The following is a 19,008-nucleotide window of genomic DNA, read 5'->3' as shown; positions in this document are numbered from 1 at the left end:
TCCCACATGCGCCTGATGGTGATCCACCCGGCATGCCCACCAGGGAGTGCTGCTCTGCCCATCTGGGATCTTGTTTTGTTGCAACTGGAGCCATTCTAGCACCTGAGGCAGAGGCCATGGAGCCATCCTCAGCGCCCGGGCCAACTTTGCTCCAGTGGAGCCTTGGCTGCGGGAGGGGAAGAGAGGGGGGGGGAGGAGAGGGAGAGGGAGAGGGGTGGAGAAGCAGATGGGTGCTTCTCCTGTGTGCCCTGGCCAGGAATCAAACCTGGGACTTCCACATGCTGGACTGACGCTCTACTGCTGAGCCAACCGGCCAGGGCTAGAAATGTGTATTTCTTAACTCTCTTCTTTCTCTTGTGTCCCCCTACATTTAATGTTAGCAAATCCTTTCAACTCTTCACAGTACATCTGGAATCTGACCCCTTTTACTGCATCCACTGCCACTACTAGGAACAAAGTTACTATCATCTCTTGCCTGGATTGTTGCAGTTCTTTCTAAACTGGTCTCTGTGTTTCTGTTCTTGTCTCTCTGTAGTCTTTATTTTTTCTCTCTTATTGCTCTGACTGGGGATTGAACCCACAGCCTTGGTGTATCAGGACAATGCTCTAACCAACTGAGCTATGCAGCCAGGGCTTTTCTGTAGTCTGTCTTAAACACAGTAGTCAAAGTTATCCATTTCGAATGAAAATTAGTTCATATCAGCCCTTTGTTTGTAAACTTTAAAAGCTGAAATCTTTACCATGATCTACAATTCCTCTCCTCCAGTTAACTCTCTGACTTCCTCTCCTGCCACTCTTCTCCTTGCTCATTCTGTCCAAACCAAGCTAGGATCTTGAATGCCAGGATCCTGGTACCTCAGGGCCTTTTCATATTTTAAGGAAGTACTTAAATACTTGCAATTGCGGTTTTACCTGTGTTGATTTAATAAGGGTTAAAGTAAGGATATCTTAATGTATATTTCTTATGCATAGTCACAGTCTGTCAGTTCTATGGGGGGAACAGTGTTTCTGAAGTATATTTGTATTTATTTTGTATTGCAGTTAGGCTTCTGAATACTTAGATTTTCCCTCTTTTATTCTTACAGATGTGGAGAGATTATTCCCAAAAGAGAACAGTTTAATGACCTCTCCATCGACCTTCCTCGAAGAAAAAAGCCACTCCCTCCGCGTTCAATTCAAGATTCTCTTGATCTTTTCTTTAGGGTAAGTAATATTTTTTGGTATTTTCACATAACTAAATTTTATGTATCATAGATAATTATACTATTTGAATTTTATTTCTTTAAGGCAGAGTTTGCACAAAACTACTTGCAGGGAAAACAAATGAGAAATATTTAAGTTGTATTTATTTTTAAAAGCTTAATAAATCTAATTGTTAACTCAATGAATAAGAAAAGAGATAGCTTACATAAATTATACATTTAACTGAACAAGTGTTTTAGACAACCTTAGAAGCAGTTAATTGGCCCTGGCAGGTTGGCTCAGTGGTAGAGCGTCGGCCTGGCATGCAGGAGTCCTGGGTTCGATTCCCGGCCAGGGCACACAGGAGAAGCGCCCATCTGCTACTCCACCCCTCCCCCTCTCCTTCCTCTCTGTCTCTCTCTTCCCCTCCCGCAGCCAAGGCTCCATTGGAGCAAAGTTGGCCTGGGCGCTGAGGATGGCTCTGTGGCCTCTGCCTCGGGTGCTAGAATGGCTGTGGTTGCAACAGAGCAACGCCCCAGATGGGCAGAGCATCGTCCCCTGGTGGGCGTGCCAGGTAGATCCCGGTCGGGCGCATGCGGGAGTCTGTCTGACTGCCTCCCCGTTTCCAACTTCAGAAAAAATACTAAAAAAATAAAAAAATAAATAAAATAAATAATAAAAGAAGCAGTTAATTGTCAACAAATATCCATGTGAAGCATAAGAAGTGACACATGCTAAAATTTGATAACTGAGTTAAAATTAGAGATACTATGTAAGTGAGTACACTAAGATCTGAGGAGTAAAAAGCACTGTTTGCTTTCCTTAGGCTGTATGTACCCTGTTAGAAACAACACAGAAGAGTCATGATTATCCAGAGCTGTAAATAAGTATTTATGTTTGTGATACACTGTTACAGATATTCTGAAGCCTAATTGGACCTGTTGTGTAGTAGTCCTTATAACTGATGGAAATTTTTCAGGATCACCCTTTGTCCTTATAATAGTGGTTCTTGTTTTGTTGTAGCAAATGGACAGGAGTGTCTTCCTAAGGTTAAAAAACTTTTCTGTTCTTTAAATGATGAACGCTTAGCTCTACTCAAAGATAAATACCCTGCTTTTCTTTTTGTTTTCATCATTCCTGACTATTCCTTTTATTATGTAGAATTTGAAGCTTTTCCTGTGTATCTTTACCCCCATTTTTTAAGGATTTCTTGTTTCAGTTTTCTCTAGGTAATGATATCCACCCCAAACTTTGGTTCTTTTAGAACAGTTGCTCTTAGTGGGCTGTTACCAGAAGATTGAGTTCCATTATAAGAAAGGGGTAGAGTTACACCTAACAAACCAGGAACTCCGCCTAACCTGAAGGTGACCGTATCTCTGCTGTGGCCAAATTTTAAGTCTGGATATACTCGTGGCAGTGGTTCTTGTATATTCATGAGGGAAAGGTTGAGAATCTACTACTGTAGAATCTAGTTACTGTCATAAATTGTGATATTTCCTTGGTAAAGATGGAAATTAGGAATTCTGAAATAGGACATGATATTATAACTATATTTTGAGAATTAGGTCTTAATTTAGTAAGGTTTGTGACTCTAGACACAAACTAATTGGAGCTGTCATTCCACTGAAGTAGTAGGACTAGAGAAGATTAGTAGCATCTAATGGGGAATGCTGATTCAGCTTCATCCTTCTTTATTTTTTCCTCTTGTCTATTTACAGGCAGAAGAACTTGAGTATTCCTGTGAAAAGTGTAGTGGGAAGTGTGCTCTTGTCAGGCACAAATTTAACAGGCTGCCCAGGTAAAATTAATTGCTCTTCAGTTTTTCTCCTTTAAAGTACTAAAAAATATTACAGAATTCGTGAGGTTTACCAGAATGGCTTGGTTAAAAAAAAAAAGGGTCAGCAAAGCTGAGCTATGAAGAGGGTAGAGGATGGAAAGCTAGAATGCAGAAGAAAGAAGGAGGATTTGGATTGTTAAAAGAACTTCAGAGTCCCAAGTAACGGTGACAAAAGGACCTGGTTGGTGAGACTGAAATAGTGATAGAGCATAGCTAGATTTTTAATTCAGTAATGTATAATATTCAGTTATAATTTGTTGTTCTGAATTGCGCTGTAGCCCCGCCCTCTCTTATCCCAGATTTTTAGTAAAAATCTGCTACAGACACGTGTATGTGAAAATAAAATAGGAAGAGTAATTTTCTGCAATTCGTGCATTTTTTTATTCAGAGGATTTTATAAGTTTGTAAGTTTTCTTTTTTTTTTTTCTTTTTTGTATTTTTCCGAAGCTAGAAGTGGGGAGGCAGTCAGACTCCCGCATGTGCCCAACCGAGATCCACCCAGCATGCCCACCAGGGGGCGATGCTCTGCCCATCTTGGGGCATCGCTCTGCCACAATCAGAGCCATTCTAGCGCCTGAGGCAGAGGCCACAGAGCCATCCTCAGCGCCCAGGCAAACTTTGCTCCAATGGAGCCTTGGCTGCGGGAGGGGAAGAGAGAGAGAGGAAGGAGGGGGGAGAGGTGGAGAAGCAGATGGGCACTTCTCCTGTGTGCCCTGGCCGAGAATCGAACCCAGGACTCCTGCATGCCAGGCCAACGCTCTACCACTGAGCCAACCGGCCAGGGCGTAAGTTTTCTATAATAGAATTCTGGGCCCTGGCCCGTTGGCTCAGTGGTAGAGTGTCGGCCCAGCTTTTGGAAGTCCTGGGTTCGATTCCTGGTCAGGGCACACAGGAGAAGCACCCATCTGCTTCTCCACCCTTCCCCCTTTTCTTTCTCTCTGTTTCTCACTCTTACCCTCCCGCAGCCAAGGCTCCACTGGAGCAAAGTTGGCCCTGGGCGCTGAGGATGGGTCCATGGTCTCCACCTCAGGTGCTAGAATAGCTCCAATTGTAGTGGAGCAACACCCCAGATGGGTTAAGCATCGCCCCCTGGTGGGCATGCCCAAGTGGATCCCAGTCGGGCATATGCGGGAGTCTGTCTGTCTGCCTTCCCCCTCCCCTTGCTTCTCACCTTGGGAGGAGGGAATTCTGGGTCCCGGCTGGTGGCTCAATGGATAGTGTCTGCCCAGTATATGGACGTCCCAGGTTCTATTCCCAGTCAGGACACACAGGAGAAGCAACCATCTGCTTCTTCCCCCTGTCTCTCCTCCCTCTCTCCCCTTTCATCTCCCATAGCTGGTAGCTCAGTTGGTTCAAGCATGGCCCTGGGCACTGAGGATAGCATGGTTGGTCCGAGCATGTCAGTCTCAGGTGCTGAAAATAGCTTGGTATTAAGAGCATTGGCCCCAGATGGGGTTGCCAGATGGATCCCGATTAGGGTGCCTGCCGGAGTCTGCCTCACTAGCTCCCCTTTTCTCACCTAAAAAAAAAATTCTGAATTAGCAATGTAATTTTCTACAAACAAATGCAGAACCAAACTAGTTAGAAAAATTATGTGATTATAGGACAGCTTTTAGTTCTTTCCAAGAATAGATCTGAACCACAAACAAAGTTATTATTAACATTAAGTATTTATATGGCACTTTGCCTGCAGAGTGCATTACTTTTATTAGCTTCAAATTTTCAAAGACTTAATGTGGAGTTTCTGGAACCTAGCCCCTGGAGACTAGTTCTTTTACCATCCATAATCTGCTCCTTTCTAGAAAATGAATTATTTTTAAAAAGTGACTTTCTAAATCATAACACTTATTATATTGACCACAGTCTGTATTTCTTATTTAAGAGACTTTTTTCTGCTACTTGTGAATGTCTTAAGGCAGGAGTGTGGGGGAACAAATATTAGGGTGGCAAAGGATTATTGCCAGCTGTTATTAATGAAGAAAACTGTTGTACGAGTAAAAATACTTGCTTGACCTGGCAAGCTGAATGTCTGTTCCCTTTCCAGTTTTCTAGCTATTTGGTCTTGCAAGTGAAAAAAAGATACTGAGGAGAATTTTTCTCCTTGGGTTCCCCTTCCCCTGTGATGAAGGTTAATTTATTCCAAACTTACACGAAATAAAAGGCATTGTATTATGAATCCTAATATTGGACTTTATTTTTGTTCATTTCACTATAAAGCCAATCTACTATTCTTTTTTTTTTTTTTTAAGCAATAGAGACAGGAAGGGAGAGAGACGAAAAACATCAACTTGCAGTTGCAGCACCTTAATTCATCGATTGCTTTCTCATGTGTACCTTGACCGGGGGCTACAGCAGACTGATTGACCCCTTGCTCAAGCCAGCAATCCCTTGCTCAAGCCAGCGACTTGGGGTTCAAGCCATAGACCATAGGATCATGTCTGTAATCCCATGCTCAAGCTGGCAACCCGTGCTCAAGCTGGTGACCTTGGGGTTTGAACCTGGGTCCTCAGGATCACAGGTCTTCACTCTATCCACTGTGCCACCACCTGGTCAGGCTCTATTATTCTTGAAGGGTCTCGCATTTTTATCAAATCTGTTCATTTCTAGTCCACTTCATCTTTATAAATCAGTGATTTTTATCTGGGACATCTGTCTTTCATACTTATTTTGGTATGATTATTTGAAAATTTAGTCAAAATATTTGACATCTGATATTAGTTTTAGTGTCTTCACATCAGTTGTATTTGTGCTTTCTGAAGTTGTGAGGTTAAGGTTATAAAATGTAGCTTTTTTAAGAAAAATACAGTTGATGACTTCAATCTATAAATTTTTGAGTTTGTGGCTTCTCTCATGGTATGTGTACATATATATATGGCAAGAAAAGAATTTTCTGTAAGTCAGACATTATTTTTGCCTAGAATTGAAGTCTATTCACATAAGAGTTCTAAAATTCAGTTGTTAAAGTGTTCTCGTGTACTGTAAAGTATATCTAGTCCATCAGGCAAAGATTGTGTTCTGTATCAGAGGTGAAAAAGTTGCCACAATAATGACTAAAAGAAGTGTTCTTATAGAGCTCAAAGCCTTTTCAGACACACAAATCAGATGTGCTGTGAAATTTTTTTTTCCCATGGATTGAGAGAGGGAGGATGGGAGGGAACAGAGAAGCCTTAACTTGTTTCACTTAGTGTTTCATTTAGTTGTATAGTCATTGATTGCTTCGCCCCTGGAGACTAGTTCTTTTTCCATCCATAATTTGCATACATGCCGTGAGTGGAGATCAAACCTGTGACCTCAGTGCTCTGGGATGATGCTCTATCCACTGACCCTCTCAGCTAGGGCCACCTGAAATTTTTTTAGAGCTTCTAAGTGGATAAAATTTTTCTGTTTCTGTCTTAGCTTTCTTCAGAGAAAGTGCTACTGAAATAAGAATATTTCTTATCAGAAATCATCTTGAAAAAAATCAGTATTCAACATAGGGCTGTTTTAACACTTCAATTAAAATTATAGGCCCTGGCCAGTTGGCTCAGCAGTAGAGCAATGTCCCAGTGTGTGGATGTCCCGGATTCGATTCCCAGTCGGCACACAAGAGAAGCGCCCATCTGCTTCTCCACCCTTCCCCCTCTCCTTTCTCTCTGTCTCTCTCTTCGTCTTCCACAGCCAAGGCTCCATTGGAGCAAAGTTGGCCCAGGCACTGAGGATGGCTCCATGGCCTCTGCCTCAGGCACTAGAATGGCTCAGGTTGCAATTGAGCAATGCCCCAGATGGGCAGAGCATCGCCCCCTTGTGGGAATGCCGGGTGGATCCCGGTTGAGTGCATGCGGGAGTCTGTCTCTCTGCCTCTCCACTTCTCACTTCAGATCCCCCCAAAATTATATAACACCTATTTTCTAAAACTATATAACATTTGCCTGACCTGTGGTGGCACAGTGGATAAAGCATTGACCTGGAATGCTGAAGACACCAGTTTGAATCCCTGGGCTTGCCTGGTCAAGGCACATATAGGAAGCAACTACTACAAGTAGATGCTTCCTGCTTCTCCCCCTTTTCTCTCTCTCTCCCCCCCCTCCCTCCCTCCCTCCCTCCTCCCTTCCAAGAGTCAGTAAATAAAATCTAAAAAAAGGCCCTGGCCAGTTGGCTCAGTGGTAGAGCGTCGGCCTGGCGTGCAGAAGTCCCGGGTTCGATTCCCGGCCAGGGCACACAGGAGAAGCGCCCATCTGCTTCTCCACCCCTCCCCCTCTCCTTCCTCTCTATCTCTCTCTTCCCCTCCTGCAGCCGAGGCTCCATTGGAGCAGAGATGGCCTGGGCGCTGGGGATGGCTCCTTGGCCTCTGCCGCAGGCGCTAGAGTGGCTCTGATCGCAACAGAGCGATGCCCAGGAGGGGCAGAGCATCGCCCCTGGTGGGCATGCCGGGTGGATCCTGCTCGGGCACATGCAGGAGTCTGTCTGTCTCTCCCCGTTTCCAGCTTCAGAAAAATACCAAAAAAAAAAAAATCTAAAAAAAGAGAAAAGTTTAAAAAAATTGTATAACATTTAAGTAAATAATTTAAGAATTTAACCCGTTATCAATTAACATTTAAAAATTTAGTGTTCTTGTCTGATGTGGGGGTTGTTTGTTTGTTTGTTTTTGGTGTGTTTTGTTTTTCTACGAATGTTAGAAGTATTAGTATTTTACGTTAATCTGCCCGTTACCTGCCCAGAGCAGGTTATCATTAAATGTTCATTGGCCAAGTCTTTAGTTTAGCTCTTTCGGTCAAGAGCTACCTAACATGGTTGGTTGCTGTGATCTCTTTTTATCTGTGCTATGTTTATTATGTACAAACTAGTAATGTCATCATCTCCTGTTTTTAGGATCCTCATTCTTCATTTGAAGCGATATAGCTTCAATATCACTCTCTCACTTAACAACAAAATTGGGCAGCAGGTCATCATTCCAAGATACCTGACCTTGTCATCTCATTGCACTGAAAATACAAAACCACCCTTCACCCTCGGTTGGAGCGCACATATGACAATGTAAGTTCTTTAGAGAGCATTTCATTTGCTTTGCTCTTAAAGTAGAAAGGCTTTAATAACTGATCAAAAGAATAACTGGGCAAAATAACACAATTCCCAGGTAAAATCAGACCAAGAAGGATATTTTAATTTTGTTTTATTTGGGGATTTTGTGTTTAATTGCTGTCTCATTAGAATAATTGTAGTAATAAATTGAAGTAATAAAATACTTAAACAGAATTCTGCTAAGTACATTAGTTGTCTTTCATAATAAGCTCCTTTTCAGGTAATGCTGTTACACTTTTAGATCACTTTGATACATGTTGGGAATATAGACTCAATTTGCATCCTTTTAGAATTACCTGAGCACTAAAATAGTGATTCCCGCATTCTCTCCCTAGAGGTTTTATTTCATTAGATCTAAGATAGGACTTGGGGATCAATATTTTTAACAAATGCCTTTACTAACACTTTGGGATATACAAATTTTAGAAACAGTATACTAAATGTTATGCTGGGGTCCCAAAAATAGATTGTCTTCATAAGTGTATTGTTACCAGTGGGAGTAAAGAACTTCAGTGGCTCCTGGAAATTTTTACATGAGGCAAGAAGAAGTAACCTTTAATTTTGAGTTTGCTTTGTTGTGTGGGATAGAAAAACCTTAGGACTTCTCTGAATATTGCTCTTTGTTCTACACACTTGCATTACTTTGGAGCCATACACTGTAGTCCTTTTTTATACTTGAACTGTAGTTTGATAGCGTCAGAAAGCATATAGCACTTTATAGGTAAAAGGATTTTAGAGATTTTGCCTAAATTCTTAATTTTACAGAGGCAGTCCAAAGAGATTAAGTAATTTTCTTAAATTCATATGGTTAGCAGCTGGAAAAGTCAGAATTTATTTATTTATTTTTTTGTATTTTTCTAAAGCTGGAAACAGGGAGAGACAGTCAGACAGACTCCCATATGCGCCCGACCGGGATCCACCCGGCACGCCCACCAAGGGCAACGCTCTGCCCACCAGGGGGCGATGCTCTGCCCCTCCGGGGCGTCGCTCTGCTACGACCAGAGCCACTCCAGCGCCTGGGGCAGAGGCCAAGGAGCCATCCCCAGCGCCCGGGCCATCTTTGCTCCAATGGAGCCTTGGCTGCGGGAGGGGAAGAGAGAGACAGAGAGGAAGGGGGGGGGGGTGGAGAAGCACATAGCGCTTCTTCTATGTGCCCTGGCCGGGAATCGAACCTGGGTCCCCCGCACGCCAGGCCGACGCTCTACCGCTGAGCCAACCGGCCAGGGCCAGAATTTTTGACTAAAATAGAATAATAAGACATTTCAAAAAGTAAATGAACTAACGTGAATTGGTATAGTTTTATAAAAATGTATTTCTCCTTGTGTTAATTGAAATATATACTACACCATATGAGTTTATACTAAAGGCCTAAACAGATCTACCTACTAATAAAGACATGTTCCCAGAGACTTGGTGTTTCTAGATTTTGACTTAAGGCTTTGTTGAAATGTGTTGGGTTTTTGTTTTGTTTTGTTTTGGGTTTTTTTCTTTGATGCAACACCCTTTGCTGGTAGAGTTATTACTCTTTCTGGCAGCAGCACTGTATCAAACAATGGCTGAGGGCTCTTAATGAATGGTCACAGGCCTGAAACTAGGCTATCTGACTCTGCGATTTAATAGCTTTCTGACTTTGGACAAATTCCTTGACCTGTCTGGAGAGAAAAAATAATAGGGTGGTTGTGAGTATTAAATGATGTGAAATACATGCATTCTTACTACAATGTCTGACATCTTGTAAGTCCTCAAAAAATGAGAGCTATTATTACTTTATTGTTTCAAAGTAAAGAACTAACACAGGATAATTTTTCCCAAAGTTGTTCTTTTCAAATGCCTTACAGTTGACTTCGTTTCCAGTGCTGTTTATTTAGGTCCTTGGATCAAGGAGAGGGCAAAGATGGTATTTTGTTTTCTCTTTTGGCCTCCATTGTTAGTAATAGTTGTATAATTGTTTGCTTTTCAAGAGGATATGTAAGGGTCTGTAGTACAGAATAATTCATTTTATAAGGTAAATATATTTTTAATAATGTAATTGTATACATTATATATTTTCTAATTTTCTGATAGTTCTAGACCATTGAAAGCCTCTCAAATGGTGAATTCCTGCATCACCAGTCCTTCTACACCTTCAAAGTGAGTTGTATTTCTTGTATACCCAAAACTTGTATTTTTAAGGATTTGGCTTACCCTAATTTCCAAGATTATCCCCTTCCTTTTTCTTGTTTCTCTTTTTGCATGATAATTGCTCTGTATTACTACACTTTGGAATTTTCCTGAATCTGCTTTAAATTATAATCTAGGGTATAACAACTTTTTAACAGTGAAACAATTTCATATGAGCCACTCAAAATTTTGTTTTAAAACTTCTTAAATTATCTGTTAATATATAATATTTTCATCCTGCATCTCTAGAAATTGATTGATGACAAGGAATTTTAAGAATTGAAGGGCTGAAATAACCTGTGTTGGTATAAAGCACCATTCCTCAAAGATACGCATGAAGATCCCAAAATATCTTTGTGCTTGGTTGCTAGCCCGTCTGGGACTTCTTGTCTTAGACACTGAACTGGAGCTATTGTAAAAGGAGACAGAAGAACAAACACATTGAATGGAACTGTTCTACAGATGTTTTATTTTATTTATTTATTGCTTAAGACCAAAGTTTGTCCAAGAAGGGAAACAAATACTTTTTTTAATATACCTCCTTTATGAATAAACTAGAACCACAGTTCCTAATGAGACAATTCTAAATGACTTGCTTGTCATTGGTCTTTAAAATAGTTGTCTAAAAATTTGATGTCCCAAAGTACTTTTAGAGAAGAGACGCCTTTGTTTAAGGGCTTGGGGGGAGGCTTATATAACCATAAAATGACATTTGGGAATTGCTATTTTCTTTTCCTCCTGTTAATTATTTTTCAGTGCAATTAAAACCAGATGACTAACATGACTAGAAATCTGAAATGGTACCGATATGAATACTCTTGCCCGTTCTCAAGATACAAATGAGCAATACCACTTGGCTGCTTAGAAAGTGAGCAAGTGATGCATTTACAGGATGAATATTTTTCATTACCACAGGCAAGCTGCCTTCTGCGAATATAGTAACTATTAATGGAATGCACTCTTTATGTACTAGATCACTGTAGTTTCAAGAAAGATGATTTCATTGAGCATCATGATATTTGGCATGGTCATCTGTTCTCCAGGGTCTATCAGTATTAGAATTTGAGAGTTGGTCAATAAAGGATGATTAGGCCCTAGAAGACCTGTCATGCCGATCAAACTTAAAAGAGGCTGAGTCATGAACCAGAATACCTTTGGTTTTTCTACAGTGTCAGTATTCACATGTGACCCTGGTATTTGGGTAGCCAGGTGTCACCCTCATTCAGCAAAGTATTTACATAGATAAACTAATATGTTGAGTTTTGCTTGGTGAGCATGAAATCAGAAATGAGAAAAATTAAGATGGCTAATTGGCTATTTCTAAGTTATACTAAAAACCTTTTGTAGACATAATGGGAGGCTGTTCAGGCTGGAGCGCAATGATATGCTGGTTGCTCTCAGCTGTAGACTGTGTTTGGGCTAATCATTGACCACTTGCCTCTTTTCTTTGATCTACATTGCTGTGCAGTTCTCCTGGTTTCCATTGTGGCCTCTTATTTCTTGGTGCCATCATTCTATATGTTTATTTATAGTTTTTACATTTAGATTAATTGCATTTTTCCAGTTCCATTTTACATCTTTTTTTAGTCTAGCATATGAATTTATGTTAACCTCCATCAAAGGAAGTTTGTGCTCTTTGACCTTTACCACTTTTTCCTTTAATTTATTTTCAGCTCACTTGGAAGCCAACACAGTAACACCTTACTTATCTAGTATCATTGAAGAATAATTGATATTCTGTATAAATGAATTTTTATATAACTGAACCTTGCCTTTTTAAGATTAATCTTAAAATTTTTTAACCATTTTAGGTGGTTATATACACTGTGATCTTACAGAATTCCTTAAGATCTTAAAATATACTGAAGATAACTTAAATATATTGTAATGACTTAGAACCAACATTATGAGTATCGGTTGCTGCGCTCTTTTAACATGATAATGCCCTCAGACCGTATTATCCTACAAGACAGTTTACATTAAATGACTTCCTAGTTCCTTATTGCCCTATTTGTGGTTATTCTCTCTCATTTCTTAGCTCTCATTTCTTGATGAACTTGCTACATTATTTTAACATCATTTCCTGGGAAAGAAGGGTCCCTGTCTAAAGAGTCAAGTGCATAGGCTTTGAAACTGCTGCCTTTTTCAGAAGCCTTTTTTTTTTTTACTTTTGAATCCCTGTGTTCTGGAAGGTACAGGTTGCCAGAAGTCTGGCCTGCATATAAGTGGATAAGTGGAATGTTACTGTTAATTTTAAAGTACATAGATCATAATTTAAAAGATCAAAAATTATTTCTCATACTCTATTGTCAAAAACATTTATTCATTGCTGTGTCTGCATGCATTCAATAGAGTACTTGCTTTATACAGACAATAACAAACTTCTTTGGGGCCTGATCATTAAAAGAAAAAAGGCACAAAGTGATTGATTTACTGATGATATATAATAGCATAAGAACTAATTTTCAAAGCATGACTCTTGGAGGGGGGCAAAGGTAATGCTTAAGTATACCTTTTATATCTTTTTTTCTGTTATTTTCCATGTAGAAAAAGATCTTTGTTTTATTTTGGTATTTAGGTATCAAAAGAATAACAAGGACAATGTTTATCAGACTTATATAGGATTTTTTCCCCCTTGAATTACAGGAATTTCCCCTTCAAATCCAGGAGTTCATTGGTTTTGTGCCTTGATTCAGACAGTGAGGATGAGCTAAAACGCTCTGTGGCCCATAGCCAGAGAGTTTGTGAAATGTCAGGCTGTGAGCAACAGCAGGAAGACCTGGAAAAGGTAAGGAATTTCTCATCAGAGTATCTTACAAAGATTTGTATAGCTCTGACTGTTCAAACAAATGCTTTTTATAACCAGCGTCAGCAAACTTAATACACAGAATAGATCATAAACGTAATGGATCTGTTCAAACACCAATTTTCTGGGGTGTTTTTTTTTTTATCATTTTTAAATTTTCAGTTATAGTTGAAATACATTATTATATTAGTTTCAGTTATATTAACTGCAGTTATTAGACATTACATAATTTACTAAGGTGATTATCCTGATAAATCTCATACCCATCTGACACCGTACATAGTTATTACTATATTATTGACTGTATTTCCTGTGCTATACTTTATGTTCCTTTGACTATCCTGTAACAGCCAATTTGCACTAATTTTTTTAATTGATTGAAGAGAAAGACAGGAAGGGAGAGAGAGAGTGATGAGAAGTATCAACTTGTAGTTTTTTCACGTTAGTTGTTTATTGACATACCTTGACCAGGGAGCTCAAACTAAGCCAGTAACTCCTTGCTCAAGCCAACAACCTTGGGCTTCAAGCCAGCAACCTTTGGGCTCAAGCCACTGACCTTGGGACCATGTTGATTGTCCCGCACTCAAGCCAGTGACCTCAGAGTTTTGAACCAGGGTCCTCAGCATCCCAGGTTGACATTCTGTCTACTGGGCCTCTACCAGTTAGGCTAATTTGCCCTTCTTAATCCCTTCACCTTTTTCACCCATCTCCTCAACTCCCCTACCATCTGGGGACCATCAAAATGTCCTCTGAGTCTGTTTCTGTTCTGCTTGATTATTTATTTTGTGTTTTAGATTCAATGTTGATAGAGACATGTTTATTGTTATTTTATTGTTCATATTTGTTATCTTACTTTCTTCTTATTTTTTCCTTCTTGTTCTTAGAAAACCCTTTAAAAGAATGGTTTATTTATTCATTTTAGAGGGGAGAGAGAGAGAGAGAGAGAGAGAGAGAGAGAGAGAAGGGGGGAGGAGCAGGAAGCTTCAACTCCCATATGTGCCTTGACCGGGCAAGCCCAGGGTTTTGAACCGGCAACCTCAGCATTCCAGGTTGACGCTTTATCCACTGCGCCACCACAGGTCAGGCAAGAAGACCCTTTAACATTTCATATAATACTGGTTTGTCGGTGATGGTGTCCTTTAGTTTTTCTTTTTTAAGATTTTTTGTTATTGATCTTACAGAGAGAGGAGGGGCAGGGATGAGTGAGAAGTATCAACTCATAGTTGCTTCCCCTTAGTTGTTCATTGATTGCTTGTTGTATGTGCCTTGACTGGGCAAGCCCAGAGTTTCAAACTGGCAACCTCAGCATTCCAGGTCAACCCTCTATCCACTGGACCACCACAGGCCAGGCAGCTTTTTCTTGTCTGGGAAGCTCTTTATCTGTCCTTTGATTCTAAATGCTAGCTTTGCTTGGTAATCTTGTCTTATTAATATAAAGTTTGTTTTTTGTTTTTTTTTACAGAGACAGAGAGTCAGAAAGAGGGACAGACAGATAAGAGAAGGATAGACAGGAACAGATAGGAACGGAGAGATGAGAAGCATCAATCATTAGTTTTTCATTGCAACACCTTAGTTGTTCATTGATTGCTTTCTCATATGTGCCTTGACCGCGGGCCTTCAGCAGACCAAGTGACCCCCTTGCTCGAGCCAGCGACCTTGGGTCTAAGCTGGTGAGCTTTGTTTAACCAGATGAGCCGCGCTCAAGGTGGCAACCTCGGGGTCTCGAACCTGGGTCCTCGGCATCCCAGTCCGACGCTCTATCCACTGTGCCACCGCCTGGTCAGGCTTTTTTTTTATTTTTTTATTTTTATTGATTTTTAGAGAGAGAGAAGGGGGAGGAGCAGGAAGCATCAACTCCCATATGTGCCTTGACCAGGCAAGCCTAAGGTTTTGAACCGGCAACCTCAGTGTTCCAGGTCAACACTTTATCCCACTGCGCCACCACAGGTTAGGCAATATAAAGTTTTTAATTTGATTTTAGAGAGAGAGGGAAAAGAGGAGAGAGAGAAACATTGATTTATTGTTCCACTTATTTTATGCATTCATTGGTTCATTCTTGTATGTGCCCTGACCAGAGATCAAACCCTGGGACAATGCTCTTATCAACTGAGCTACCCAGCCAGGGCCTGGGGAGAATAATTTTGATTATAGGTCCTTGCTTTTCATCACTTTGAATATTTTTTGCCAGTCCCTTCTGGCCTGCAAAGTTTCTGTTGATAAATCAGCTGATAGTCTTATGGGAGCTCCCTTGTCGGTAACTAAGTGCTTTACCCTTGTTGCTTCCAAGATTCTCTCTTTGTCTTTAACCTTTTGCATTTTAATTATGATGTGTCTTGCTCTGGGCCTCTTTGGGTTCATCTTGTTTAGGACTCTGCACTTCCTGGACTTTTATATCTATTTCCTTCACCAGTTAGGAAAGGTTTTTTTTGTTATTTTTTCAAGTAGGTTTACAATTTCTTGCTCTCTTCTCCTCCTGGCACCCCCATGATGTGACTGTTGGTGTGCTTGATGTTGTCCCAAAGACTCCTTACACTATTTTAATTTGGGGAAGATTCTTTTTTTTCCCCCCTGTTCTGATGGGGTGTTTTCTGCTGCCTCCTTATATTACAAATCTCTTATTTGATTCTTGGCTTCATCTACTCTACTATTGATTCCCTGTACTATAGTCTTTGTTTCAGTTAATGTATTCATTTCTCACTGGTTCTTTTTTTTCTGTCTCCATTTTTATGTTTCTTATCTCTTTATTGAAGTTCTTACTTAGTTCATCTACTTGTCCCCTGAATTCACTGAGCATCCTTATAACCAGTGTTTTGAACTCTGCATCTGGTAGATTGCTTCTCTCCAGTTTGTTTCATTTTTCTGGAGTTTCTTTCTGTTCTTTCATTTGGGTCATGTTTTTTTGTCTCCTCATTTTGGCTGCCTCCTGTGTTTGTTTCTGCTATCCCCTGGGCTTTGTAGAGTGACCTTATGTATTAAGTGTCCTGTAGGGTCCAGTGGCCCATCTTCCCTGATCACCTACACTGAGCAATTGGGGTGCGTCCCCTGTGTGGGCTGTGTGCACCCTTCTGTTGTAGTTGAGCCTTCATTGCTGTTGGAACGTCAGTAGGTTTACCCTCCAGGGCTGGCTGTTGTCACTGACCACTGTGGAGGATCAGCTATGCAAGGGCCCACCCCACAGAGCAAACCTACTTCAGCAGGGCTCCGGTACTCGCTGACTCCACCCCTTAAGCATGTTGCTTGTGGAGGTAGTTGGGTGGTGATGCTTCAGCGTAGTCTGAAGCTGTCCACTGGGTGCACTGGCTCTGTCTGGGGCCACCCAATGATTTTCAAAGCAACCTGCAGATGTCTGCTACTTGTGCTAGGCTTGGGGGTGCCCAGACAAGGCCAAACTGTGAACCAAGGCCAGCTGCCATTAGTGCTAGGCCTGGGGCCACTTAGCAAGATGCTTGTTTGAGAAGTTTTAGGAAAATCTGAAGCATGAGCCAAGATTGCCATCGTGTAGAAAAGCCACTGGAAACAGCTTGAATAGTTGGCAAAGTTGGGTGTAGCAGGGCCTCAGGGAATGACCAGGGTGAGGTAGACTGTGTGAACCAGGTTGATGGAGTCTCAGATATGGTGCCTGCCTGCCAGCTCTCAGGGGTTCATCAAAGGAACAATGGCCTCTGCTAGTACTTCTGTCTGAGAGAAAGCTGCCCCCCAGCTCTTCCCTTGATGCCATACTATTCAGTTCCTCCCCAAAATCTCTGGTGCCTTTCAAGCTGCTGCCACAGTGCTAGATCTCAGAAGGAGTAAGTTCGAGTAAGTCCATACACAGGCCCTTTCAGAGGAACTGCCTGGGCTCCCACTAGTTTTTACAGCTAGAAGTTATGGAGACTTCCGTTCCTGGCATTAGAACCCTAGGCTGGGAGAGCCTGGCTTGAGGCTGGGACCCCTCACCCCTCAGGAGTACCTCTGCAGCTGAGAGATCCCTCCCAATTTTTAGCCACCCTGTGCGGGTGTGGAAGCAGCCTGTTGTCTCTGTTCCTACCAGTCTCTATGTGGCCTCTTTTATTCCCTAGTTGTAGGACATTCATTCAGCCAAATTTCCGGTGGTTCTGAATGACGGTTCTGTAGTTTAGTTGTAATTTTGATGTGGTTTTGGGAGAATGCAAGTACCACGTTTACCTGTGCCACCATCTTGACCTGACGTCTCAAACACTGTTTTTAGAGTGTGCCTTCTGTAGCTACAGAACCAGTCTGTTTCAGGATGGATTGAGACTTGGTTTTTTTTAGCGAGAGAGAGAGAGGGACAGACAGGGGAAAAGATGAGAAGCATCAGCTTGTAGTTGCGGCACATTAGTTGTTTATTGATTGCTTTCTCATACGGGGATTGACCAGGGGACTTCAGATGAGGCAGTGACCCCTTGCTCTATCCAGCAACCTTGGGCTCAAGCCAGTGACCATGGGATCATGGCTATACATTCAAGCTGGCAACCACACGCTCAAGCTGGATGAGTCCATGCCCACGCCAGTGACCTCAGAGTTTTGAACCTGGGTCAATGCTCTATCTATTGTGCCACCATCTGGTCAGGCTGATTGAGACTCTTTTTAATTGAGGTATATAATTGACATATAACACTGTGTTAGTTTCACATGTACAACATAAGGATTTGGTACTAGTATATATTGTGAAATAATTACAACAATGTCTAGTTATCATTCATCTCTGTACAGTTACCAAAAGAATATTTTTTTTTATGATGAAAACCTTTAAGATTTACTTTGTTAGCAGCTCTGAAATACGCAATACAATATTAACTGTAGTCACCATGCCATAAATTACACCCCAGGGCTTACATATTTTTATAACTGGAAGTTTGTACCTTTTGACCGTTTTTACTCATTTCACCTACACACATACACCCCTACCATCCTCCTCTGGCAACTACCAATCTGTTCTCTGTATGTGGGCACTTGGGGTTTTTTGTTTGTTTTTTTATATTCCACATAAAAGTGAGATCACGTGATACTAGTCTTTGTCTTATTTCAGTTAGCACAGTGGTCGGCAAACTCATTAGTTAACAGAGGCAAATATCAACAGTACAACAATTAAAATTTCTTTTGAGAGCCAAATTTTTTAAACTTAAACTATATAGGTAGGTACTTTGTTATTAACTTAATTAGGGTACTCCTAAGCTGGCCAAAGAGCCGCATGTGGCTTGCGAGCCGCGCTTGCTGACCACTGATTTAATGCCCTCAAATCTATCTATGTTGTGAAAATGTCAAGATTTTCTCTTTTCTTTTATGGAGATACATATATATGTGTGTATGTATGTGTGTATATATATATATATATATATATATATATATATATATATATATATATATCTTCTTTATCCATTCATCCATCGATGGACACTTAGGTTGTTTCCAGGACTGAGACTTTTTAAGAAATGAAAGTTGTTGTAGATAAATTGCTTTCTCTTGTAAATGTTCAAAGGTACTTTTACATATTGGTCCTCAAATAATTACTTGTATTATTTGGTACTGATTATTAATATGGTGGAACCACAGTAAATATTTTACATCAACAGGCTAACCACATAAACTAAAGGTTTAAATAATGGGTGTGCAGGCATAACTACATCTATCTTGATAGTGAATATAAATACTTTGAAAATACAAGCTTTTCTAGGGGTTTGTGTCATCTCGTGCAACTGTTTGATTTTAAAGCTAGAGGTAGTTTATGGTAGATCACCTTAAATGAGAAATCATGAAAAGTCAGAAATTCTCCCCAAACTTCTGAAAGTTATTCAGAAGATAACTTCTGAATATTAATATAGTTAATGTATTTTTGTTATTCTCTTTTATTAAAAAAGAATAAGGCCTGCCAGCATTTAAAAGAAATACTAAATATAGTGACAGAATATTTACAGTGTAAGTCACATATCTCTGAAAGAAAATACACCAAAAATACAGTACTACG

The 19,008-nt window shown here is 40.7% G+C and overlaps 1 protein-coding gene across 5 annotated transcripts in view; it reads left to right on the top strand.

Annotated features, from left to right (window-relative positions):
* USP37 (ubiquitin specific peptidase 37) overlaps nt 1-19,008 on the top strand; it is a 92,432-nt gene that overhangs the window by 54,608 nt on the left and 18,816 nt on the right. For 4 of the 5 annotated variants that reach the window (XM_066346308.1, XM_066346305.1, XM_066346309.1 and 1 more), the window contains 5 exons: nt 1,086-1,203; nt 2,901-2,980; nt 7,868-8,032; nt 10,142-10,207; nt 12,884-13,025. In XM_066346308.1, the coding sequence (XP_066202405.1) occupies nt 1,086-1,203; nt 2,901-2,980; nt 7,868-8,032; nt 10,142-10,207; nt 12,884-13,025 (571 nt within the window). The remainder of the gene's footprint in view (nt 1-1,085; nt 1,204-2,900; nt 2,981-7,867; nt 8,033-10,141; nt 10,208-12,883; nt 13,026-19,008) is intronic. The other variant, XM_066346307.1, reaches the window with a different exon arrangement.

The sequence above is a fragment of the Saccopteryx leptura genome, chromosome 7 (assembly GCF_036850995.1).
Source record: "Saccopteryx leptura isolate mSacLep1 chromosome 7, mSacLep1_pri_phased_curated, whole genome shotgun sequence".
Taxonomy (NCBI): Eukaryota; Metazoa; Chordata; class Mammalia; order Chiroptera; family Emballonuridae; genus Saccopteryx; species Saccopteryx leptura.
This window is presented reverse-complemented; position numbering and strand designations above follow the sequence as displayed.